This window comes from Epinephelus lanceolatus, chromosome 20 (assembly GCF_041903045.1).
Source record: "Epinephelus lanceolatus isolate andai-2023 chromosome 20, ASM4190304v1, whole genome shotgun sequence".
NCBI lineage: Eukaryota > Metazoa > Chordata > Actinopteri > Perciformes > Serranidae > Epinephelus > Epinephelus lanceolatus.
Window position 1 is genome coordinate 5051229 of NC_135753.1, and position 27036 is coordinate 5078264.

General features: G+C 41.3%; 1 protein-coding gene across 1 annotated transcript; it reads right to left on the reverse strand.

Moving 5' to 3' along the window:
• Window positions 1–456: 456 nt before the first annotated feature.
• On the reverse strand, window positions 457–25393 carry hus1 (HUS1 checkpoint clamp component). Its single transcript, XM_033638127.1, has 8 exons — window positions 25215–25393; window positions 18771–18898; window positions 17543–17719; window positions 15380–15487; window positions 15150–15224; window positions 13587–13686; window positions 5577–5711; window positions 457–896 (listed from the first exon to the last, which is right to left on the reverse strand). Exons 1-8 carry the CDS (start codon window positions 25264–25266, stop codon window positions 814–816), a joined length of 858 nt encoding a protein of 285 aa, XP_033494018.1. The 5' UTR covers window positions 25267–25393; the 3' UTR covers window positions 457–813.
• Between the last annotated feature and the right edge of the window lie 1643 nt (window positions 25394–27036).

Here is a 27036-nt window from a genome sequence, read left to right on the forward strand (position 1 = left end):
CTGCTAGTGTCCTTGTCACTACTGGTAGCATAAGGTGGTACCTGCAGCCCAATCGGGTTGCACAGGTAATCCAGCTCCTCCAGGATAGTACATCCATATGGGTGATCACAAGGAGGTTTGCTGTGTCTCCCAGCACAGTCTCAAGAGCACTGAGGATATACCAGGAGACTGGCTGTTACACGAGGAGAGCTGGAAAGGGCCGTTGAAGGGCATCAGCCCAGCAGCAGGACCAGTATCTGCTCCTTTGTGCGAGGAGGAACAGGAGGAGCACTGCCAGAGCCCTACAAAATGACCTGCAGCAGGCTATTTGTGTGCGTGTTTCTGACTTAACTGTCATAAACAGACTTCATAAGGATAGCATGAGGACCGCTGTTACATCATTTTGTTCTCAACAAATTATACAATCATCATCGACACCCGTGATGTGTGTAAGTGAAACCAAAAGAAATAACCAAATGAAATACCACAAAACTTTTAATACAAAACACAAACATTAACAGTTACTTTTAAACTTTTGTCTTCTCTTTAATCTCAACAGTCAGAATCCTACCTGATAAATGTGGATTCACCAGCATGTGCAAACTACTACAGAAGTTCAGTGTCTTCCAGAGGTCCACTGTGAGGACAGAAACCAGCCTCAGTCTCATCAAAATGTAGGACAGATTCCCAGACAGTGTGAGTTTTGTCTCTTGGGTTCCACAAGGAAGAGAATCCTTTGCAATGTGGGGGGAAAACCTGACACAGGTTCTGAGCCCATTTTTCATTTCCCCAAACTCTCAGTGAGCAGGATTAACATGCATGTCTGCAGAGTGTTTACGCCACAGCAGGGATAAAATACTGCAGTGACACGTCTTCATGCAGCAGAATCAGGTGGACGACCCTCTCATGGACGATATCTGAGGGGAGAAGATGAATGGAAATACGATTTAACCAGTGATGGAACATATTGTCAAATCTTTTATTTAGGTAAATAAACAAATTGATCAGCTAGAGGTGCATTCACTTTTTAAAACTGCCACTTTTCAGTTTGTTTCTAATGTAAAACCACAATAATGACATTTGATGAGAAATAGACATTTTCATTTTCAAATTATTTTTCAAAGGAAACATGACACTAATTAAAATTACAGCACAGAAGATCTATACAATCAGCACATTTTCAAGATTGTCACCAATTCAGTAACTGACCAAATGTCTCCCCTTCTGTTCATGAGATATGATGTTGAATAATGGCCAGAAAATTGTTTTGCAGAATATTATGATGTCACAGTGAAGTTGACCATTGAAATTTGGATATGTCATCACTACATCATTATATTCTTTTAGACATTTGTGTGAAATTTTGTCATAATTGGTGTATGAATTCTTGAATTATGGGAAAAACATGTTTTGTGAGGTCACAGTGACCTTTGACCTTCAACCACTAATATCTAGTCAGTTCATTCTTGAGCTGAAGTGTATGATTTTGCCAAATTTGAAAAAAATTCCTTAAGGCAATGTTAAGGTGTCATGTTCAAGATAATAAGACAGACCAAAGGTCAAAGTGACCTTGACCTTCGACAACCAAAGTCTAATCAGTTCTTGACTCAAACCTGTGCCAAAACTGAAAAAAAAAAAATTATCAAGGTTTTTTTGAGATATTATATTTATGAGAATCTGAAAATCAGAAACCATACTGGGTCTCATTCATGAAATGTTAGTAAATCTGTGAGTAGTTTTGCACATAAAAAAACGTTACTAAAAACCTTCACCGGGTACATGAACCCCGCAAGAAACTGGGATTTCATTGTAGTTACATGTGTATGTTCATGAATGCCAGTAAATAGTATCAATATCAATAGTAAACTGACAAAGTGCTCCCGCTTGTCAGCAATTAGCATACATCCCTGCCCATGAATACCCAGTGACCACCATATAAGGAGGTGATAATTACTATGGATAGGTGCATCCTGTCGACCTGCAAACATGAAGCAAACAAAGACAGAGAGAGAGAAAAAAAAGCTGTTCTGACATTGAATCATCAGTGAGACCTCTCTGTCAGGGGAGAAAGCAACATGCCTCCGCTGGAGCAGTTAAAGTGCAACTAGCAGGTTAATTTTTTAAAAAATATATACATAACCTTGTCTGAAAATTACCATATGAGAAGTTAATTCAGAATTTATTATGGTTTACACGACATAAGGGCACAAATTCAGAGGAAAAAGTGGCTCTTTTTAGCTCCTCTTCTAAAAACATTTTTTTTCAACATCGCCTGATACTACGTCACGAGAGGGACTCTGCGTCCTTAACCCTGCCTCTGTCCAATGCGCAGTAGTAGGTGGTAGTGAGTCTGAGCGGTAGTAAACTTGTGAGTTAGTCTTTTTTCGGTTGTTAACAGTGCATTTCACCATTTGTGATTATGCTGAATTACTGTGTTTGTGCAGATTGCACAAAATTGGGTCTGTCAGGACATCGAGTCCACTGTTTTCCGGACAGAAAAGGGAGTGGAGTTAGTTTTCGTGCCTGGGTGCGTTTTGTGCAGGTGAAGAGGCGTGATTTCACGGCTTCATCTGTGACAAAAAATGCAGTTGTGTGCAGCGCTCATTTTGAACAGGAGGATTATGTTCCTGGCGGAGCCCGGGGGTATGTGCGTGGGCGGGCGGTCTCCGTGGAGAGGGAGGCCTCCATGTTTGAGACGGGAGCAGGCGGCGTGAGGGTTGATGGGCAGTGTGAGGCATGTTATGTCTGGTCTGGGGGTCAGATTCTCCACCAGAGCCCAGAAGACATCCACCTCCCTGCAGCACATACTCTCCACAGCTGAGGATATGGGCTGGCAGTTCCCACACAAGCACCTATCATACAAAACATTATCAGGAAATCTTCGTATCTCTCTCTCTGTCCCTCTCTCCCTCTCTCCCCTGCAGATGTCAATACACCGTAATGCAGAGTTATAACACGCATAGCAAGATATGTCTGATACAAGCTGATATTTGCGCATTAGTTTCTGTTATGGGTAAGTAGCATTAGTTATATACTGGCACAACTATTGGTAGCTTTGTTATAACCTAATACGTGATGGCAAACTTAATGTTGTGATGTGAACACAGCGTTAGACATCGTTAGCTGTTGTTAGCTAACGCTGGTCGCTCACCAAGACACCTGCCCAGTTCTCCACTGGTTCTCTTCACACCACAGCTCTATTTCTCTCCTGTGGCCGTTATTTCTCCTAACCCTGATCTGTTCCTGGTCTCTTGGACGCCTAGCAGGCTCATAATTATAGGCCTGTGGGCCGTCATATGCATATGAATGTACATTTTCAACCCCTTCAGTCTCAAAACTAGTACTGGGATCCATGTTTATTAATGTTACACTCAGTCGGCCGGACTCCCTTACGCTACGTCACTTCCGGTTAGTGGGCTTTTAGATGCAGAAGCAAAATTATCTCACAAAAACAACCCCAAAAGCCACTGTAGTGTGTATATGTTTTTGTTTTTTGTTTTAATCGAGTTTCTACATCACTTCCCTACACATTTATTCACCATGGTCTCCAACCTGTAAGTTGGGCTTTAACAGCAAACTCAGAAGGTACAGTGATGGCATGTGCACAGACAGACCCCAGGTGGTGCTCAAGCACCTGCCCTCTTGCCCTCTATTTTCTCTAATTCTTTTTAATGATTTCCTATTTTAGTTTTTAAATTTGGCCCATGGCATCACTTCTTAATTATAAGTGTGTTGTTTGCCCTACAACTGCATTTGAGTCAAGCCCCTGCTCCTTCCTCTTCAGCTTCCTTTGTGGCGACAGCACGCAAATCAAGCACCCTGCAGCATCATGTCTCCCTCATCTGCCATCATGGACAGCCCGGTAACAATAGTGTTTGGCCTAAGCCTTGGCATTCTTTCGCTCTTTTGTGAAATTAAGCCACTATTGAAACATCTTCATACAGCCAGTCTAATTTAGGCAATAACCCACAGTTAAGTTTAACAACAACATAGTCTGGTGTAAAATCATACCATCTCCCTCCAACTCTCTAGCAGATTCGGGTTCACAAGCTGCCCAGTGTGAGCGGAGACAGATGCCAAATTGCCTTCCCACGTCCACAAGTCTTTTTAAACCAAAACTCAATGAAATAATGTTTACGTCTCCCATGTCACATCCTGATAATTAATTTAAACAAAAATGACATGCAGTTTGGGGCTGTGGTGCATAAAGAGGGCAGAGGAGGAGAGGAGGAGCGCGTTGGTTTGTTATTTCTTTTATTCAGAGAATAGCATTTTCCAATTTGGTATTAAGTCGATTTAAATAACTCATTCACGTTTTTAAGAACCCTAATCTGAAGCTTAAATCAGCTAATTGCCAACTACTTCAATTAAATGTATTATATCACTAATCTTTTGTCATGTTTAACTTGCATGTTTCAAAGGCGTCTACAATTTTAATTTGTACTGTGCTCTGTTATGGTCACAATATGCAATTTCTAATAATGACAAACAATATCTATGTACAATATCTTATTAACATAAGCACTACGAGCAGTCAGAAGCAGGTGTAGATTTTGTTAGTACCTACAAAAAGATCATAGCGACTCACATATTGATGAACACCGAAGACACATCAACTACACACAAATTCGATCTGCTCACATTTCATGAATGAGACCCAAGGCCTCTGGGCATGGCTGCTGCCAGCGAAAATGCTTATAAAAGGATACTGGATTTAAAAAAAAAAAAAAAAAAAATCATGTGCACACAAATGTTCTCCACTGTAACAGCAGCCACTGAGAAGGAGGGTTGGGTCGGTATGAGAAAAAAAAAAAAACAGTCCGGTTTTTGTAAAAAACAGCATCAAGTCGGTAATACTGGATTTTCGCCACTTGGGGGTGCAATTGACTCATTTAAAATAAAAAACGACCTTAGGACAACAGAGTGACAGTAACAAGTTGTTTCTTTTATTCCTTACAAATAAATTTTGCAGCTTACTCAATCAGTGCAAACAAGGGTTGCCTCCTTCATCTGGCTCAAAGCCAAAGTGTTGCCATAGTGGCGCATTCCTTGATTTCGTCAAGACTAAATTGTCCGCCATTATCGACTCCCCGTCACTATTAAACAAACTCCAGGCTACAGTAGAGGCGCATGCGCACTCGCACCTCCAAGCTCAGTCCCCGCTCCACCCCCCTCTCTCTCCTGCTTGCTGTGCGCTTGGTGAAGAGGCAGACACAGGTGCTCACAGACTCGGGCTTACTATAAGCGTAGCGGACTACGTGTAAAAATGTCCGTGAAAAATCCCCGCGATGTGAAAAATACATGCCAAACAGTCTTTTGTGTGACACTGGTGCGCGGAGCGAAGTCCGCGCGGTCGTGCTTTGCGCGCACAGGGCTTGCGGACGTCCACTTTTACTGGGCGGACCTCTGTGACGTCCGCTCTGTGTAAGTTCTGCCCGAGTATGTGGTTCGGTCGGTCTCAAAAAATAAAACCCGGTCCAAGACGGAGTACCGGACCGAATTGGTATTACCGAGAACCGACCCAACCCTACTGAAAAGCATGACAAGATAAAGATGTTCCACTGCATTTCACTCTTTTCGGCCATGGGTTGACTTACTGCACATGGCCTTGCTGGGGTTGACCTGCTGTCCCATGAGGAACTGCTGCAGCTTCCTGATGTCCACTCTGGCCTGGGCCATGGCCTCTGGGTCCCTGCTCTGAGACGGACCACCGTCTTGGGAGGCGTCATCACCTGGAGGGATGAAGGGAGATGAGTGGGAGACAAAACGAGACAGGGAGGAGGAAGAGAAATGGTGAAGGGGCTGGGGCCTGAACCAAAATCTGAACCAAAGTGAGCTCCTCTATCAGCTATTTTTACATTTAACCTGCTGATCTTGCAACAAAGGGGAGGGGATTATATCATCATCACACAAAGCTGTGTTCAGATCAACAGCCAAAAGGTATAACTGCAGCTGGAGCCGCTACACGACCCACCCTCTGGCAATATGACTAACCCACCTTTTTTTTTTTTTTTTAAATTCCATAATATTTTACCCCATTTCCAAAACAAGTTTAAAATGGATAGGCCAATATAGCAATACAGCCATACATTATTAAACTTGCACTTCCCAGGCATTTGCAGATAAGCAAATTGCTAACGCTTGCTAACTTCACTTGCTCATTAGACATTGCTACCACCAACTAGTTGCATATGCCAATAGGCCAGACCAATAAATTTGCAAAACAATCATAAATATAGCCGCAAGTGTCAATGCCGGGGTTCAAGCCAGCATGGAAGTGTAAATCTTTAGAGCTAAGTAGATTAAAAAACTTTGACAGTTTAGGATACCTGCATTAAAAATTACCAACAGGTTTTATGACAATCAGACAGATGCTCATTCATTAATGTCCAAATCTTTATTGGGCCACACTCTTCTTTGGCAGCACTGTCGCTACCTATTGATCAACTGCAGAAACATTTTGGGGACAGTCTTTAATGGCTTAATTAAAAAAGTTCACCAAGTTTGGTGATGTTTGAAAAAACCCTCATTGATTTATAGCCGAATTTTGCGAAAGGCCATTGCACTTATTTAGACTCACAAGTCAGGCTTTAGACACTTTGCTTAACTACAGACTGATGACTTTCTCCCAGATTTTGTGTTTAGATGGGTTGATACAATTTCAGAGTTTAAAAAAACTATAGAGGGAATCGCCTTGTTTTTTACAAATACTTCCGGGTAGAAAACCAGCAGAGCTTTTAGCTATATATATAGCCTATATATCACATTTTTCACATCACTGTATCACCGTATGGACTAATCCGATGTTTGTAAAGTCTATAAACACAATGATTGAACAAACATTACTATTTCTGTGTGCACATTTACCTGGGCTAACCGTTAGCTGTTAGCCCTGTTAGCTGTTAGCAGTGTCTGTAATAGATAATAACTCATTAAATGGTCTGTGAAAAAAAAAATCTTTTCCAGCGGATATCTTAGTTACAACATGATTGAGCTAGCAAAGCAGTTTTGTGTTGCTATGTGTGGTATTTATTCAGTTTTAGGAAATCACGATGTCTAGAGGAGGAGGAATTTCAGTCAGGATTTAGAGTGCATCATAGCACTGAGACAGCTCTAGTTAAAATTACAAATGACCTTCTGATTGCTTCAGACAAAGGACTCGTCTCTGTTCTTGTTTTATTAGATCTTAGTGCGGCGTTTGACACAATTGACCATCAAATTCTACTGCAGAGACTGGATCACTTAATTGGCCTAAAAGGTTCAGCACTAAGCTGGTTTAAATCTTATTTATCTGATCGTTTTCAATTTGTTGACGTTCGTAATGAATCATCCTTACATACCAAAGTTTGTTTTGGAGTTCCGCAAGGTTCTGTGCTCGGACCAATCCTATTTACTCTATATATGCTTCCTTTAGGTAACATCATTAGAAATCACTCTATAAATTTCCATTGTTATGCGGATGATACACAGTTGTATTTATCGATGAAGCCAGAAGAAAGTAATCAATTAACTAAACTTCATAATTGCCTTAAAGACATAAAAAATTGGATGAGCACCAATTTCCTGATGTTAAATTCAGACAAAACTGAAGTTATTGTTCTTGGCCCCAAACAACTCAGAGACTCTTTATCTGATGACATAGTTTCTCTAGATGGCATTGCTCTGGCCTCTACCACTACCGTAAGAAACCTCGGAGTAATATTTGATCAAGATTTGTCTTTTAATTCTCATTTAAAGCAAACCTCACGGACTGCATTTTTTCATCTGCGTAATATCGCGAAAATTAGGCCTATCCTGACCCGAAAAGATGCAGAAAAATTGGTCCACGCTTTTGTTACCTCAAGGCTGGATTACTGTAACTCTCTATTATCAGGTAGCTCTAGTAAGTCCTTAAAAACTCTCCAGCTAATTCAGAATGCAGCAGCACGTGTACTAACAGGAACTAAGAAACGAGATCATATTTCTCCTGTTTTAGCTTCTCTGCACTGGCTCCCTGTAAAATCCAGAATTGAATTTAAAATCCTACTGTTAACTTATAAAGCTCTAAATGGTCAAGCTCCGTCATATCTTAGAGAGCTCATAGTGCCATATTATCCCACCAGAACACTGCGCTCTGAGAACGCAGGGTTACTCGTGGTCCCTAAAGTCTCCAAGTCTCAGGAGCCAGAGCCTTCAGCTATCAGGCTCTTCTCCTGTGGAATCATCTTCCTGTTACGGTCCGGGAGGCAGACACCGTCTCCACATTTAAGACTAGACTTAAGACTTTCCTCTTTGATAAAGCTTATAGTTAGGGCTGGCTCAGGCTTGCCCTGTACCAGCCCCTAGTTAGGCTGACTTAGGCCTAGTCTGCCGGAGGACCCCCTATAATACACCGGGCTCCCTCTCTCTCCCTCTCTCTCCCTCTCTCTCTCCTTCTCATCCTATTACTGCATCTTGCTAACTCGGCCATTCTGGATGTCACTAACTCGGCTTCTTCTCCGGAGCCTTTGTGCTCCACTGTCTCTCAGATTAACTCATACCGCAGCGGTGCCTGGACAGCATGACGTGTGTGGTTGTGCTGCTGCCGTGGTCCTGCCAGATGCCTCCTGCTGCTGCTGCCATCATTAGTCATTAGTCATACTTCTACTGTTATTATACACATATGACTATTGTCACACAAGTATACTGTCAGATATTAATACATACTTTCAACATATTGTACCACAGTAGCCAGAACTATAACTATAATATTATTACTTTCATTAATGTTTTTGTAAGCTACTGTCATTACCTGCATCTCTCTCTCTCTCTCTCTCTCTCTCTCTCTCTCTCTCTCTCTCTCTCTCTCTCTGTCTCATTGTGTCACATGGATTACTGTTAATTTATTATGCTGATCTGTTCTGTACGACATCTATTGCACGTCTGTCCGTCCTGGAAGAGGGATCCCTCCTCAGTTGCTCTTCCTGAGGTTTCTACCATTTTTTTTCCCCGTTAAAGGGGTTTTTTTTGGGGAGTTTTTCCTTATCCGCTGTGAGGGTCTTAAGGACAGAGGGATGTCGTATGCTGTAAAGCCCTGTGAGGCAAATTGTGATTTGTGATATTGGGCTTTATAAATAAAATTGATTGGTTGATTGATTGATAGAACGCATCAGTGGCTGCAGCTGACAGGGACAGCTAACAGCAGCAGCAAAGGTAACAGGTCGTCATCTGTTAAAAGCCTCCCGTTGTCGGATACGACATGAAACTACTCCAGTTTGCTCAATAATGTTGTAACTAAGACATCCGCTGGAAAAAATATTTTCTTCATGGATGAGCACACGTTTGATAAAACAGAGTTAAATCTCTCCGCATCCATTTTCAAGCTCTCTGTGTGTTTGTTTCCTTGCGGACGAGAAAAGGAGGAGCGCACATTTCCGAGAAGGCGTGTCCTTTTCAAAAATGCAAGAGACGTTGCTTTGTTGCCGGTGTCCCCAGACTATCAGAAGGCGGAGATCTCTGATTGTCTGGTGGCGAGACTAGCACTTATTTGAAACTTGTGGCGCCCCCTATTGACCAATTTCAGAATAATACACGTGTTTCATAATTATTAGTTAACATACCCTGCAAGTTTTGTCATGATTAGACAATCAATTTCTGATTTTTAGTCTGATTTGTGTTATTGCATGCCCATTTTTTGTATCTGTGGTGCACCCTACTGGTCAATTTGAATGAAACTTTCAGGATATGCGCCTTGAGCCTCTTAAGACATTGCTTGCAAGGTTTGTGATGATTGGTCCAAACGTTGTGGAGTCATTTGCTGAGCCACGCCCCCTTTAAAGTTCATTGGTGAATATCTTCAAAAGGCAATGAGATATCAATAACAGTTAAAGCGTTGGTTATAAAATTCTGAAAATAATTGCAAATCATTCTGCTAATTTAAAGTATATTGTCAAATATTTTGGTGACATTTGGTTAAAAATTATACGAAATAGAAAATGTTGTGCATACAGTACAAATTACAACAAGATAATGAATATCACTGTGAGCTAACAGTTTAACCGATCTGAACACCATTTAAAACATGTGACATCTAGTATTCAAAGAATGTTTGTGCCAATGGTAATTGCATTTAGATGAAGACTTTTGGAGATATAGATGTTAATTAATTTTGCATATTCTAACAATGTAGAGTGACGGACTTCTGAATTGACTATAGGTTGCAGCGCGGCACAGTTTTGTCAGAATTCAGTGGATGTGCTGAAAAACTTTCAGCTGTGGAGGACACACTGGTGATTCATTATGATTTTTTGAAGTATGGAATGTGAAATGTCTTGAAATTTAGGTTTAACGTAATAAGCCACGCCCCTTTAAGCAATCATTATCAAATTTTGTACATCATTTGAGACATGACCCTAGCCTGAGTGTCAGACTGAAGCTGCCAGAACCTTCAGTCTGACATCGCCTCCACTGAAGGCGATTTACAAGGGGGAGGGAATTTGATTTTTCCCTAACCAATCAGCAGAGATCAACGACTCACCCAGAATCTGACGTCATTAGTATCCATGCCTCGGGGGTGCCGAAAACAAGCGAGCATTGCCCGTTTAAAATGTCTCCGTCGTCGTGACGTGCACGCCCAGATGCATCGCCGTTAAATCCAGTTTAGCAGTTTCCTTAATTTGGTCCTCCATTAACGCGAGTAGTGGCGAAATACCTCAATAGCATCGTTAATGTGGTCTGTAGGCTCTGTAGCAGTCGCCATTGTTGCTATCCTCACCAGTTACCCACCGGCGCACAGCTTGACATCAGCGTGGCGCTGATTGGTTAATCGCTAGACCCGCCCCCACCCCCAGCGTTCATTGGTCCTTCCATCGTTTGGACAAGATAAATCGCAAATTCATTGAAGTATGCCAGACCAGAGATGCAAGCCTACTCAGTTGAGTGGGCGGGGTCTATGGTCTGGAACCAGGCTAACATGACCCTTGATGAGGCAAACTAAGTTTCATACAAATATCTCTGGCTGATTATGAGATATCAACTTTTTGCTTGTGTAGCGCCCCTTATTCGTTGATTTGAATCAAACTTTCCTGGTATGATACATCTGACGACATTTCCTACAGGTTATGTGACAGTTGACTCAACGGTTAAGGAGTAAAAGCCATGTATGTGCTGAGCCACGCCCCCTCTAAAGTTCATTGGTCAATATCATCAAAACGTAATGACAGATCAAAAAGTCTTTCATAACTGCGGCTGTGGCTCAGTGGTAGAGCATCCACCGATCAAAAGATCAGCAGTTCAATCCCCAGCTCCTCCAGTCTGCATGTCAAAGTATCCTTGAGCCCGATGGCTGTTCCATCGGTGTGTGAGTGTGTTAAAACTGAGTAGCAGGTGGCACCTTGTATGGTGCCTTGGCCACCAGTATGAATGTGTGTGTAAATGGGTGAATGTGACTCAAAGTGTAAAAAGCGCTCTGAGTAGTCGGTTGACTAGAAAGCCGCTACAAAAATGCAGGTCCATTTTAACGTTTACAAAGCTTCATCCCATGCTGATTCATAGAATGGTTGGTACAAATCGGACCTATGCCTTAGGTGGAGATATCAAAAGGTGTTTTTCACAAAATTCAATATGGTGGACAATACGTATACTGGGCGGATCTTTAAGATTTTGTAAGCTTCCATAGAACTCCTTCACCAGACCATTATTTTCAAGTTTCATGTCAATCTGACATATGGTGCGAGGGTGGTGGCTTTTCAAAACCAAATTTTCCTTGACCTTAATTATTTTATTACATTATAATTTAACATTAGCTCTCCATCTGTAGTGACTGTCACCAGCATCATTTAGAGATTTACCACACTGACAGTGAATATTAATGTATCTTATGTGACTCAAATCTCAGTGTGAAAGTCATGTTTAACGGGAACTGCCCATTGGTCCGACAGCCCATTGGTCCAACATCTCATTGTTCCGACCATATTAAACCCATTGTTCCAAAGTCCTGTTGTTCCGAAATCATCATGATGCCCTGTGGTTAAGGTCTGGTTAGGTTTAGGCACAAAAACCACTTAGTTAGGGTTAGGAAAAGATCATGGTGTGGGTTAAAATGAAAAAGAAAGTGGCAAACACATAAGCCGTGAGCCTGCGTCGCCTCAAGTCTTTCCTAGCTGACCCAGAGCCGGTCACGGCGCACCATCAAGGCAGAAATACACCCACCGGGAGCCGTTCAGCACCGCAGAGAGCTCCCCACACAACCCGGACCCCAAAGTTAATAACAGGAGGTTATGGAGTTTCATTCTCTCCACTCTATGACACTTGTATCTCGACCAGTAGCCTACTTTTGTTGCGTTTGCTGATCCTCTATGGTACACAAATACAGTATAGCCTGGTATAATCACATATCAGAACAACGGGACGTCGGAGTAATGGAATGTTGGAGCAATGGGCTGTCGGACCAATGACATGGACCCTGTTTAACCTGCTACACAGCAGCTTTCCCGTTTCTCTCCTAATGTGACGGCACATTTCTTTCTCCCAAAAGAGCACGCAGTCTTGGTGATGACACGATGCTGGTCTGGTTTATGAGTATCATGAGACACTAGTGACATTTCAACTGTCACACAGCGAAGCACTAGTGTTCCAGCTGAAACCGGAGTTCGCCCTTTTTCTTGCTGTGTTTTGCTTTTTTTTTTGTGCCGCCTTGTGCTGCCCTCTCTTCCTCACCATGCAGAGAGGGGTTAACACACCTGTGGTTGATCACTCATCAAGGACATGGTAGTTAAAAACCTGAAGAAGTGAATAGTCAGAGCCAGTGTGGCAGCTAAGGTGCTATGTGTTGGATTGCAGATTGAAAACACTCCAGTTGCAGTGCACCAGAGTCTGTGAACTTAACTCTCCTCTGGAGGGAGGGTGGTGAACTTTTGTTCAACTCTGATCTTAAGTTATTCAATCAGTTAATCAGTAAACAGTAATTTAGTATCTTTCTCTCTTTTTTTTAAAGAAAGTGTTTTTTGTTAACTCTCTGGAGGATTATTTCGTGCACCTTCCTGTTTTTGTAAATAAATCCTAACTTTTGTTTGTGCACCACATTTCTGCTTACATTTTCCCCTTTTTTCAGTGTTACTTCCCTCATCCCCTAAGCCTGATCAGGGAACGCAACAACCAAATTTTAAATTAGTAATACAAGGAACATATTTTGCATTATGTTAGATGAGTTTTGGGATTTTAATGAACATATTTTAAGCAATAGCCAAAAGTGTATATTCAAAACTTTTCCAAAACATTCTGTTAATTGCAAACCATTTCCAGGCCTGGAAAACAGTTTCTCTAATTTCACCAGGGGGACTGTATAATTAATCCCGAGGGGAACATGAACATCAAAGCCACATTTTTATCACATCCATCCAACAGAAAATGCACAATGACATTTCACTTAAAACTGGATGTTAACTTTATGGTGGTGCTAAAGGAAAAGTCAGAGGATCACTAAAGTCTGTGGGATTCTTCCTCTGGGGAACATACAGTAAATGTCTGCAGTAAATTTACTCTCATTCTCAAACTGGACCAAAGGGTTGGTGTGACAGACTGACATTGCCACATGGCAAAAACTAACAAACAAAGAGAAAAAGACACAGGTGACAGTAACATTGTTTTACCCCATGGAGGGTTTCCAAGGTCTTTGAAGTGAGTGGTGACAGAGACCAGATCAGTCTCGATCTTCAGGTTCATCTCTCCGTTCAGGTTGGCCTCCATTACCTGATACATGCACACAAACTTTAATTTACATTCAACCAACTGAAACTTTTTAATTAGGTTATACTCAGCATGTCAGTTAAGAGAACATTTTAATCAATGTTCTGACAAATTCAAAAGATGATTCCAATTTAATAAAATTTGTGTATTATTTCAACAGTTTTGTCCATCATTTCTGTAATAATAACATTATTCTCACCAAGTTAATATTTCAGTGAGCTGCTAAAACACAGCAGGAAAAAAAACTTTAAAGACTCACTTCAAAATAAACTGACGTCAGTCCAGTTGGGATTTAAAGAATTACTTCAACCCGTAAATGATTATTTGTAAATCAACAACTTACCCCGTGTTAAATAGAATTTGTGAAGAAAACTTTGTTTTTCTCGCATGCCTCCACGGTGAATGATAAATCCAGCAACAGAGAAAATTCTTGATGAATTGAAGTCACAAGGCTCTGCTTTTAACAGCATCTGTTTAAAAACACTCACACAACTCACGCAGTATAATCCAAGTCTCATTTATCCAGTTGTATGCTCAGTGTTTCCCAAGTATACAAACATTTCTGACAGGAAAGTGAACAGAAAGTGAAACCTATCTTTGCTCTTGTCAAAAGCCAGACTCCATTGATAAAAATAACAATTTTATATTGCTGAACACATGAGCTGCTGGTCTACTGCTGCCTCAATCAAACATTGTGTGACTTTGGCATTTTAAAGAGTTAGTTTGGATTCACCAAAATCACATAATAAAACAAACTAACTGATCGAAGCAGTGGTAGACCAGCAGCTCCAGTGTTCATCGAGGTAAAAAGCAAGTCTGGCTTTGAAAAGAGCATAGATAAGTTTCACTTTCAGCTCAGTTACCCACTGAAAAGGTCTGTCTGTTTGTGAAGTACTGAGCATGTGACTGGATGGATGAGACTTGGATTATACTGCTCACGTTGTGTCAGAGTTTGTGAACAGATGTTCTGATACAGTTTTGCTGTTGTTAAACACAGTTGCCTATGACTCCAAGTCATCAAGAATTCTTTTTGTTTTTCGATTCCCCGGTCACCATGAAGGCATGCAAGAAAAAAAGTTTCCTTCATGAATTCAAGATAACATCGGGTGAGTAGTTGATATACAAAAGTCAATCACTGACCAGCAGATGGAATATTAAAACCAGCCCACCTCCACAGAAAAAAAACCTGTCTGAATGGGGCTTTAAATAAGATGCAGGTAATCTTATAAAAAAAACAAAGAATAAAGTAATCTCCATTCACTTGGTCTCGTGACAAGTTGTGGTGCTTTCCATTTCTAAACCATGACGTGATTTTAGGTTTAATTAAGGCCTCTAAACTCCAGATTCAAGAAAATGTTAATACTTTTCCTTGTTTTAAATTTGCATGGATAATTTTTTTTAGGTTTGAGAACACCCTAAATTGCCAAACCTTAACCTGAGTGAAGTTTGAAGTAATATGATGCTACCAGGAAGTTGGAGAGGTTCTTCATTCTGTCCACAACGTTCTTAATTGTCTTTAGAGGAGGCAGGTAGATACTGACCTGCAAGAACATACATAACATCATAGAACATGTCGAAGATGCCTTCATGTGACTTGTAATGAAAGACTAATTTAAGAGGAACTGTCCTATAAAAACCAATAATGTCTCTAGTGTTTGGTTAGATGTGTGCTGCTCTGTATAGAAATGCTACTTACATCGAAGTCTGGCATGCTTGGTTCTTTGAACTCGTGCCAGAGTCTCCGGGGGATGATGTCAACCGGGACATCATGAGTGACGACTCGACTGATACTGGACAGGGTGGGCTGGACAGGATATCACTCGGTTAGTCTTGACAAAGCTCCTCTGGAGCCTCACTCTTCACTACATATATTGTTTCAGCATCAACACTGTGATGTGTGCATGCAGAATGTGTAATGTCAAGTCATGCAAATTACCTCAAAAATGTCATGCTACAACTCCTCGAGCAAGGGTCTCACTTGCCAATGCTAATGTTACTGGCCAGTCTTCCCCTTTAAGACGGGTTATGTATGTATGTGACGCAGTCTGGTGGCGTTTGGTATGTGTGTATGTGTGTATGTATGTGTGTGGAAAAGTACTGTAACCAGACCAGAGTTACTGATTAACGAGTGAATCTGTTAACTGGTGACTTTCAGCTGAATGCGTCTATGGTTGTTCTAGTGATGGCAGCTGTTGAAAACAGGAAGAGAATACTTAGCTGTCCGCGTGAGTGCCTCTGTGTTTAGTTTTTTTATTTCAGTGTCAATAATTTAATTTTAATTTTGTACAAAACATGTACAATTAAAATTTATAATACCAAAAATTTGCCTCTTTACAATCAGTGCAGCATCTGGCGCCCTCTGTCCTTAGACGATTCCGATCAAGAACCCCCCTGCCCCCAAAAAATGTAAAAACTTTTAGCAGAACACAACTTTCTTTGATTTGCCCTAGTACATTACTTAGTGTGGTGGTGTGCATATTACTGCATGATACTTTCATTTTCAAACCTTTATTTAGTCTCGAAGGACATTGAGGTTTCCCTCATTTCCAATGTCGTCGAGATTACAGACACATTTGAACCACAGCACAATAAAAACAGTACAGAATAATCACTGTGAACAACAATCTCATCAGTGACCAGGTAGATAAAATAGAATCAGGTAAAACAGTTGCAATGTGAAACACAATGGTTAGAAATCAAAGTTCTGAACTCTGAAAGAGAAGGAAGAACATGAATTTTTAGAGAGTGTTGGAGGATGTTCCATGAGCTTGGAGCATCAAAAGAAAAAGCTGTTTTACCAAGTTCAGTACATGCTCGAGGAACTTTAAGAAGTAGCAGATCGGTAGAGCAGGTTGTATAGCTACCAGCATTCCACACTAACAAGGTTGAGATGTAAGGTGGTAATTTTCCAACAAGGGCCTTGAAGATATATAAAAGCCAATGTTTGTTGCGCCTCTCGTCCAGAGAAGGCCAACCAACCTTCTCATACAGAACACAATGATGTGTTCTGTACCCGTCACCAGTAATAAATCTAAGAGCAGAGTGATATACACTGTCCAAAGGCTTTAGAACTGAAGCTGCAGCATGTCTGTAAATTACATCACCATAATCAATGACAGGTAACAACACAGCTTCAACAACTCTTTTCCTACAGAATAAAGGAAAGCTGGATTTGTTTCTGTACAAAAAAACGATCTTTTGTCGCATTTTAGTGACAAGGTTGTTTACGTGGTGTTTGAATGTTAAATCCTCGTCTATCCATACGCCAAGATATTTATATTCAGTGACTCTTCCAATTCTAGAGCCTTCTATAGTAACCAAATTCAAAGTTTCATGGTTAACATTTCTGGCTCTGGAGTACAGCATGTACTTTGTTTTTGTTACGTTTAAAAGAAGTTTATGATTTAAAAGAGATTTTTGAAGCTCATTAAAAGCAAGTTGCAAATTGTTGATAGCGAGCTGTACAGAGTCTGCAATACAATAAACAACGGTGTCATCCGCGTACAAATGGGCATGGCGACCACTTAAAGAGGACACAATATCATTAATATAAATAGAGAAGAGTACAGGGCCCAAAATGGAGCCTTGTGGCACGCCCTTATTGATAAACAAGAAGTCTGATTTGGTGTCACCTGATTTAATACACTGACGCCTCTCAGATAAATAGTCATGAAACCAGGCACATGCACTTTCACTCAGTCCTATGTTGAACAGTTTACTTAACAGTATGTTGTGATCAACTGTATCGAAGGCCTTGGACAGATCTACAAAAACTGCTGCACAGTGTTACTTCTTGTCCAGTGCTGATATGATGTGATTTGTGACTGATACTGCTGAGTTTTCATGTTTACAGTCTCACCAGCTCGGCGGCGATGGTAAGGCATGGGCAGTGCTTCTTGGTCAGTTTAACTTTGACGGCCTTGGCGCTCTGGACCGTCTTCAGGGCTCTGGACAGGTTCTCTGGAGTCACCTCCAGACAGATCTCATTGTCTTCTGAGGACACGCCCTCCATCTGGTACTCATCGAAGAAGTTGGCCTACAGGGAGCAAGGACACACTGACAGGATCGGCTGGAAGAGTAAAGGCTCACTTTGCACAAATCATAAAACATGAAGATGTCAGTGAAGTTGACCTTTGACCTTTTCAATATAAAATTTCATCACCTCATAATTTTATCCTATTAGACATTTTTGTGATATTTTGTCATAAGTAGTAAATTAATTCTTGAGTTACGGCCCAAAACATGTGTTGTGAAGTCACACTGACCTGCAGTAATATCCTTGACTCAGAGTGGATGTTCGTGCCAAAATTGAAAAAAAAAGAGAGATATCACATTCACAAGAATGAAACCTACGCAAGGTGACACTGACCTTGACCTTTGGCCAACAAAATCTCTTCATCATTAAATCAAAGTGGAAGTTTGCACCAACTTTGAAGAGATTTCTTCAAGGTCTTCTTGAGACATTGCAGTCATGAGAATGAGAGGGACGCAAGGTCGAAGTGACCTTGACCTTCGATCACCAAATTCTGAACAATTCATCCTTGACTCCAGGTACACGTTTCTGCCAAATTTGAAGAATTTTACTCAAGGCCTTCTTGAGATATTGCATTCATAATTTGAGACGGACGCAAGGTCACAGTGACCTTTGTGCACTAAATTGAAATCAGTTCATTGTTGAGTTCAAGTCGACATTTGTGTCAAACCTGATGAAATTCCTCACGGGGTCCTTGAGATATCACATTCATGAGAATGAGACGGACACAAGGTCAAAGTGACCTTGACCTTTGACCACCAAAATCTGATCTCTTCATCAGTGAGTCAAAGTAGAAGTTTGTGCCAAATTTGAAGAAATTCCCTCAAGGTGTTCTTGAGATATTGCCCTCACAAGAATGAAACGGAAGGACAGACGACCTGAAAACATAATGCCTCCAGCCACAGCTATTGCCGACACAGAAGCATAAAAACAAAGTTACATTTAAAGATCTAATCAGGTGTCTCCCTCACAATTCATCTTTCTTTTTTTTCAAGCTCCTGCCTAATCCATCTCCATCCTGTTGGCAAACATGGAGCCCAACTGGAACTCTTACCTGTGACAGTTCACACCACATGCTGACACCTCCGTTGGCCACTTTACCAGACAGAATGAAGAACAGGTTGTCTGGAGTCAGTCTCAAGACACACATCTTGGTCAGCTTTGAGATGGTAGTGATGACTCCTGGTAACGACGAGGAAGAGAGAAGTTATTAACCACAGCAAACATAACTTCAGCCTGTAAAAACACATTTTATTTAAATCCAGGCTGCTTTGAACCATAAACAGAGACAGTGTCTCTGATTTGTTCTGTATCGTTATTACAGACTGTGTGCAGCTAAAGAATATCTACAGAAAAGTCAAATACAAATCAAATTTTAATACCAGGGGTGTAACGACACATTGATCTGAACAGTTACATGAGCCCCTTTTCCACTGCAGGAACTTTTTCATTTACCCGGGATTTTGAAAAACCTCCGAGCGTTTCCACCGAAATTACCTGGGTAAAAAAACTTTCCCTCAACCCCAAACTTTCCCTGAAAAAAGTACCAGAAGGGGGGTAGGACTTTTCAGATTACCCGGAATTCTTGAGGGGCGGGACTGTGCGCTGAAGAACGCTGATTGGTGGAACACACACTTGCAGCGTTGCGCACTTCCTGGCACGGGCAGCCGCTGCATACTTTATTTCATTTCTACAAAGTTTCACTACATTTGTGTTTTGATTAAGGATGGGTACCGAAATCCGGTACTAAATTAGCCCCGGGGCTAGATTATCAAGGACCGTAGTATTGATAAACACTGACGGTATTGGTTCTCCTCTGCGCTCTGTGCCGGCGCTGAACTCCTCCACACACACACACACACACACGTACATACACGCACACACACACACACACACACACACATACACCGATGCAACACGGTAACCGGTGAACAGCCGAGTGGCCCCGGTGGAAACAAAGTGAAGATAACTCGTAAATGACTTGAGTTGACAGCAGCTACACTCGTTACTGTATGTGACATTAAACCTTAGTGAGTAAGAACTCCACCTGCAGGTGGATCACTGACTTCCTGTCTGACAGGAGGCAGCAGCTGAAGCTGGGGAGACATGTTTCTGACACCTGGACTATCAACACTGGATCCTCCCAAGGCTGTGTTCTTTCTCCTCTGCTTTTCTCTCTGTACACCAACAGCTGCACCTCTAGTCATCAGTCCGTCAAGCTCCTGAAGTTCGCGGACGACACCACCCTCACTGGACTCATCTCTGACGGGGATGAGTCCACCTACAGGTGGGAGATTGACCAGCTGGTGACCTGGTACAGGCTGAACAATGTGATTCCCCAGTTGACACTGTGGAGTCATTCCGCTTCCTGGGGACCACCATTACCCAGGACCTAAATTGGGAGCTGAACATCAGCTCCCTTATAAAGAAAACACATCAGAGGACGTACTTCCTGCGGCAGCTGGAGAAATTCAACCTGCCAAAGACAATGATGGTGCACTTCTACTCTGCCATCACTGAGTCCATCCTCACCTCCTCCATCACCACTGCCAAGGACAAAAGCAGACTGCAGCGTATCATTCGCTCCGCCGAGAAGGTGAATGGCTGCAATCTGCCCTCCCTCCAGGACCTGTATGCCTCCAGGACTCCGAGGCGTGCAGGAAAGATTGTGGCTGATCCCTCCCAGCCTGGACACAAACTCTTTGAGACTCTCCCCTCTGGCAGGAGGCTGCAGTCCATCAGGACCAAAACCTCATGCCACAAAAACAGTTTATTTCAGTCAGAGATCACTGTCTGGCCTCCTGGAGGTGTCATGGGTCCAACTAGATGAAACACTGGTGAAAGGAGGTTCCCACCCGATGACCCCAAAGACATGTTAGTTATCACTGCTCACTGGTCTGTATAGTTAAGCCTTGCCATAATAGCTTATCATAGGGCTTAGGAGGTTTTTCATTGAGTGCTGATCCTTTCTCTAGAGTGTTTATTTGAATCCATCTGTAGCTGGCCTCATCAACAGGACCAGAGACCCTCACCTACTCTGCCCCCCACCCTCCCTGTAACACACAGTCAGACATCTCTTCATCATCTTGGTCATTCACCTGTCACACACTGCATTCTGTTGATTTTGCACATCTGTACTTTGCACAACTGTTATTTGCACACAACCCTATTCATGTTTAGAGTGTACATATTTTTTATATTCTATTATTATTGTTAATTGCATTCAGATTTTATATTTAATTGTTTATAGTATTTCCTTTTAATATGTATGCTTCTAATTACTAGGGATGGGTCACGATTTTCGAATTTCGAATAGTCATTTTTGAAAAATCGATTTTTTAATGCGACTATTACTATTCGCCGTCTTATTTCCCCCCCTTTATTTGACATGCAATTCAGCTCCTAACCGCACAAGGGCAGTCTAGGATTGCTACAGCGGTGTGAGATGGGCTACCAGCTAGTTTAATGCTCTTCTACAAACAGGAGAAACATGCAGAGACTACTACTCTGTGAGGAATGTCCGCAGTCCTGTAAAAATGTCCGTGAAAAATCCCCATGATGTGAAAAATACATGCCGAGCAGTCATTGGTGTGCGCGCACAGGGCTTGCGGACGTCCGCTTTGAGTCCGTGCAGACCTCTGCAGAGTCCGTTCCACCCGAGTATATTCGGGCCTTTAAAGATGAATGGATCTGTGTGCGTGGCTCCGTCGAATAGTTGCCATGATTTTCGAATAGTGTTTTTGCTTGTGTTGTAGGGATGTAGTCAACCCAAGAAAATCTTGGTCAACTAAGGTCGCACATAATCGTCAACTAATCAATTAGTCATGGAAAAAAAAATCTGCACGTTATTTTTACTTCTGCGGTGGTGTTTCTGTGTCACTCTGGAGTTACACCTCCAAAACACTAGTCGGCGGTGGAGGACTGTGTTAAGTGTAGGGATGCACCGAAATGAAAATTTGTGGCCGAAGCCGAAGCCAAATAATATTAAGCGCTTGGCCAAATACCGAATACCAAATATCGTTGTTTAGTTTTTCATTAGTTTTTGCAGATGAACCCCCTCCAGATTAGTGTTGTCACGGTACCAAAATTAGGACCCACTGTACGATACCAGTGAAAATATTATGGTTCTGAGTAGTATCAGGATACCACAGCGAAAATAAGGCAGATGTGCCTTTTGTCATTTATAAAAAGATAAATCACTTTTCTATAATACATCAATGATATTTCAATGGAATAAATTACTTACTGACTTATTCATACTTCAAAAACAGCATCAGTGAGTGATGAACATAGGGGGGATCAAAATAAAATAAATAAATAAAATAAAAATCAACCAGCCACCCTCCTCCCCTGACAAGTCCCTTCATAAGTAAAGAACAGTCCCTAAAGTGCGGTGAGGTTTGTGGGCCGTGAACGGCTCGTTTCTCCTCTGACACATCACGTACGGTCTGTGTTCGGCTGGCTCGGCTGTTCAGGTACTTCTGGGCAGTCCACACGCCAAGAAGAGGATATTATTGGAGCCGACTTCTCCGTCGCCCGGTAAGCCGATGGCCGCCGTAATTGACAGGAATGCATTACTGTCTGTGTCTGTGACCCCCTTCAACCCACAACCGATGGGATTCGCCTTTCGTTTCTGCTACTGGTTGAAATCTGTAGGCTGCTCGCACAGCGTGCTGAATGATTTAAGCCTATTTTGCTCACTCAAAACTATTTTTAGTCGCAAATACGAGTGCCGTGACGGGCGGATCGCCACACTGCCGACATTTTACTCCGCCTGTCAAGGCACGCTGTTTGATTGAGTTATCAAAATACGCCGCTATTATTCGGCCTTGCTTTTAACTTATTCCACCGAATACCGAATGTGTGTTTTTTTGCAATACTCGGCCGAATATATTCGGTTACCGAATATTCGGTGCATCCCTAGTTAAGTGCTGTAAAGTTTAGTTCAAATCAAACTTTATTTATATTGTTGATTCAAAACACACATTAAATATGGCTTAATAGAGACAATTTCAAACACAGGTAAGCAAATCAGCTTCACTATAAATCGTAGAACTGAACGACAAACTCTCTTTATCTGGACACATTTCCCCCACCAATAAAACATGCTAACGTTATTAGCACAAGTCTATGGCATTTTACATTGTATAAACTAGCCTAGCGTCTAGCGATCTTTTCCTCTTCTCATATAAAACCAGGGACAACAGCAACATGTAACAAAGGTAACGGCACATAATTTGGCTCCATTACAACTCACAACATTCACCGACAAAACAACTGTCTTATACTAACCCTGTATCGCCAAGTGTATCATATTTGATACATGAGTTTTTGAGACCTCTACATCATCAGTGTGATATTTTTTTCCTGAAAAACCTGATGTATACAATCAGATACATGCAGTGCTTGGGCAATCCACCAGGGATCAGTAATTGATGCACCAGAGGTCCTCCAATTGAGACATCCAAAATGGCTGCTGTCAATCAGTGACCCACACATGATTTTTCAAGGATATTTTTGCCAATTTTGAAGAAGTTCAGGTAAGAAAAACTTGCAAATCGTTACTGAAACTTCAATGGGAACATTTGATGGATTGATGCAATGTAAAATTACTTAATATTTCATAACTTAATTTACAGTAAAACCGTGTTGAAAAAGTGTGTATCAAAATCGATACAGCAGGTATATAAGGTAATTTATTTGCAAATCTGTCAGTTGTCATTTTATTGCATTTCATGCATTATGCATTCAATAAAGCAACATACAGTCTTTTTTCTTATTTAAGTGAACTAATTAGAGGTTTAACTGACATAATTAGGTTTATTTAGTGTAGAAATTGAGATATTAACCTATATTGTATATGCTATTGTATATACCTGCTGTATCATGATGATTGATAAGTAGTCGAATGTTACTATGGCTCCCTTGCTAATAATTGTCTTTTGTTCACTGATTTCTACTAAAACTGAACAATTCAGAGAAAAAATACACAATAATTTGTGTTTTGGTGCATATTTTTAGATGGCAAATAAATGGAGTGTTGAAGATGTGTTGAAGATGATTATGGATGGGAATTCAAGTGACATGGAACAGTTAGAGGAAGATGATGATGAGGACGAGGATGAGGAATGGACTCCTACTGCAATGTGTACTGAGGAAAACTCAAATAGTAGTGATGAGGAGGATTTACAAGATGAAAGCATGGACCAGACAAGTGCAGAAGTCGAGGACCCAACACTAACACAGGACACAGCAGCAAAGCAGTTTGCAAGAGGCAAAGTGAAAAGGAAAGAGTATCAGTGGAAGAAGAAAAAGTTTGAACCTCCAGATGTTGAATTTGATGAATGTGTTGAGGAAGACTCAGAAGATAGGCTTGACTGGACACCATACATGTATTTCAAAGATTTTGTGACTGACGAAATGCTACAGGAAATTGCAGAACAAACAAACCTGTACAGTGTGCAGAAAGAAGGAAAGTCAGTGAACACAACTGCTAAAGAGATGGAGCAAGTTCTGGGTATGTACATGCACATGGGTTTAGTACAGATGCCCAATGTACGAGCCTACTGGGAGATGGAGACAAAGCACTCCGCAGTTTGTGACGTGATGTCTTGAGATCGATTCCTGAAATTGCTGACACTGATTCACTTTCAGGACAACCTCAAGGTGTCTGATGATGCAAAGAAAGATAAAATTTGGAAACTCAGGCCATGGTTACAAAAACTGCGCCAACAATTTCTTTGTGTACCTCCTGAAGAATGTCATGCTGTTGACGAAATCATGGTGCCTTTCAAGGGAAAATCACATCTACGCATCTACATGCCAGCAAAACCTCACAAGTGGGGGTTCAAGATGTGGGGACGTGCAGGACACGATATATATATATATATATATATATGTATATATATATATAAACTCAACAAGGTAAACAACAAGGCGATTCCCATTTACACAGTGTTCAAGAGTGCTGAACCGGAAGAAGATCGGCCCCAATGCGCGCGCACGCACGCACGCACACACACACACACACACACACACACACACACACACACACACACACACACACACACACACACACACACACACACAAGAGCGCGGCTCGGGACGCATTTACCTGACCGAAAACGACCCCGACACAGTTTGTTACCTGACATAGTTATTGTTATGGACAGTGTGTAACACGCAGCTCACACAACAGCGCAGCACAACACTGAACACACAGTGGAGCCTGTGTTGCGTTCAGGCGTTGTCACGTAAAGTACAAATTCCAGCACTTGCCGCTCCTGCCGCCCCCCCACATGTCGTGACAAAGTGCCGCCCTGGGCAAACGCCCATTCGGCCCACATCAGGATCCGCTAGGAGTAAAGGGTGGATTTACGTTGTTGTTATTTTATCGCAGAGAAACGTGAGTTTTTGTGCGGACTGTTGGTGGAAGCTAACCCTGGTTAGCAGTGTCAGTTTGTCGTTTACCTCCCGGTAAAAGAAGCTGGTGACTTACGGGTGAAATGGTTGAGACAGGCGATGTCTATGATTTTCCCTCGAAACTTCATCCTGACTTGTGATAGTAACTTCAACCGTGAAATCTGAGCTGAGTTATGGAGTTCATCTGCTTTCGTTTCAGGCGATGTATGTAACTTGAAAAGCGCTGCTAGTTTGTTTGGTCCGTCTGTGTCTAAGGTCCGATGGAAACAGAAGCCACCGTCAACAGTTCCGGTGGATTTGAAAAGCCAGTCCAAAAATGTTAAAATACTCTTTTACTTAAGTAAGAGTAGAAATACTACAGTATACAAATACTCTGTACAAAAAATATTATCATCAAAATATATGTAGAGTACCAAAAGTAAAGTACTCATTATGCAGAATCATATATTGTAATTCAATTATTGATGCATTCATGTGTTGATCACTTTAAAGTTGCAGCTGGTAAACATGGAGCTTATTTTCTAACATTGCTGGGTAGTTTCATCTAATACATCATCATTTATTAGTTGGTATATTTTGTATTAATTATCTGAATTTGTAAAGCAATTTAAGTTATGACATAAATGTGGTGCAATAAAAAGTATAATATTTCTATGTAAGGTGTAGTGAAGAAGTAGAAGTAGCAGAAAAATTTCAAGTGAATTCAAGAGAAGGTACCTCAAAACTGTACATCCATATAGACCTTCAGTAAATTTACTAACATAGATTCCACCACTGATTGTTTGTGAATAAAAACAGAGTTGTTGTTTGTTTGTTTGTTTGTTTGTTTGTTTGCAGAGTTCAGGGGGGTATTCCATCAATGTAGCTAAGAATATCCAGACTAAGGTGTAATTTTGAAGTTTGACTAAACGCCAACTCCCAGTCTAGCACCAACCCATTCCATCAAGTGAAATCAGCGAGAGTTGAAATCAGCTATGCCAAGGAGGTGGCGTGGCAGAATACTGCCGACAGGTTACGTGCGTAACTGACAAAGAAAATTCAGCATTTCAGTATAATATCATGTTATATAAATCCCGCATCAAAGGGACAAAATATATATAGATAAGAACATCTATTAAATCTAACAATTCAAGTATGCCTAATGAAATTCACCAAATGTGTAAATTAATATTAGCCTATTTATCACATTTATCTACTGATTCCTATGTAAATTTCAGGTGATGTATTTGCTAATTAATTTAAACAAAAATGACATGCTGTTTGTCAGAGGAGGGCACAGAGGAGGAGAGAAGGAGCGCTGTGCTCCATGCATCTGTTTTCTGGGACTCTAAGAAAATTTAAAGCTTATTCTAAGAATTAGCATGTGACTATTTAGAAAAGAAAGGAGAACGAGAATGAGGAGAGCAGGAGAACAAATTAAGAAGATGAGAGAAAAGAAAAGGAGTGGAGGATAAAGAGAGGAGAGGAGAACAGAGTGCACTTAGCCTGTTTGTTGCAACTGAACACAGGTTGGAGGGAAAATTGGTTGGTGTAATATTTTTAGTCAGCGAATAGGATTTTATCTATTTTCATTTTTGTGTAGGGATTTGTTGACTGTGATGATTATTTATTACACAGACAACTAAAGTATGCACAATGTGGCATTGTTTTCTTTGTTGTTGCCTGTTATAAATAAATGATAAATGTCGAAAGTGAAAGTATATGTGTGGCAGCTGTAAGCTAGACATTTTCGCTGCTCATTACTGTGTACAAATGTAATGTGTGTGCTTGGGCCTAAAGAACCCCGTTGATGCTGGCAGATGAAACCTCCTTTTTTTTAACCAGCACATCGCATGCACAAAAAGAAAAAAAAATGGAGAAGGGATGCCCTTTTTTTCCCACTTGAGCACCTGCCCTGC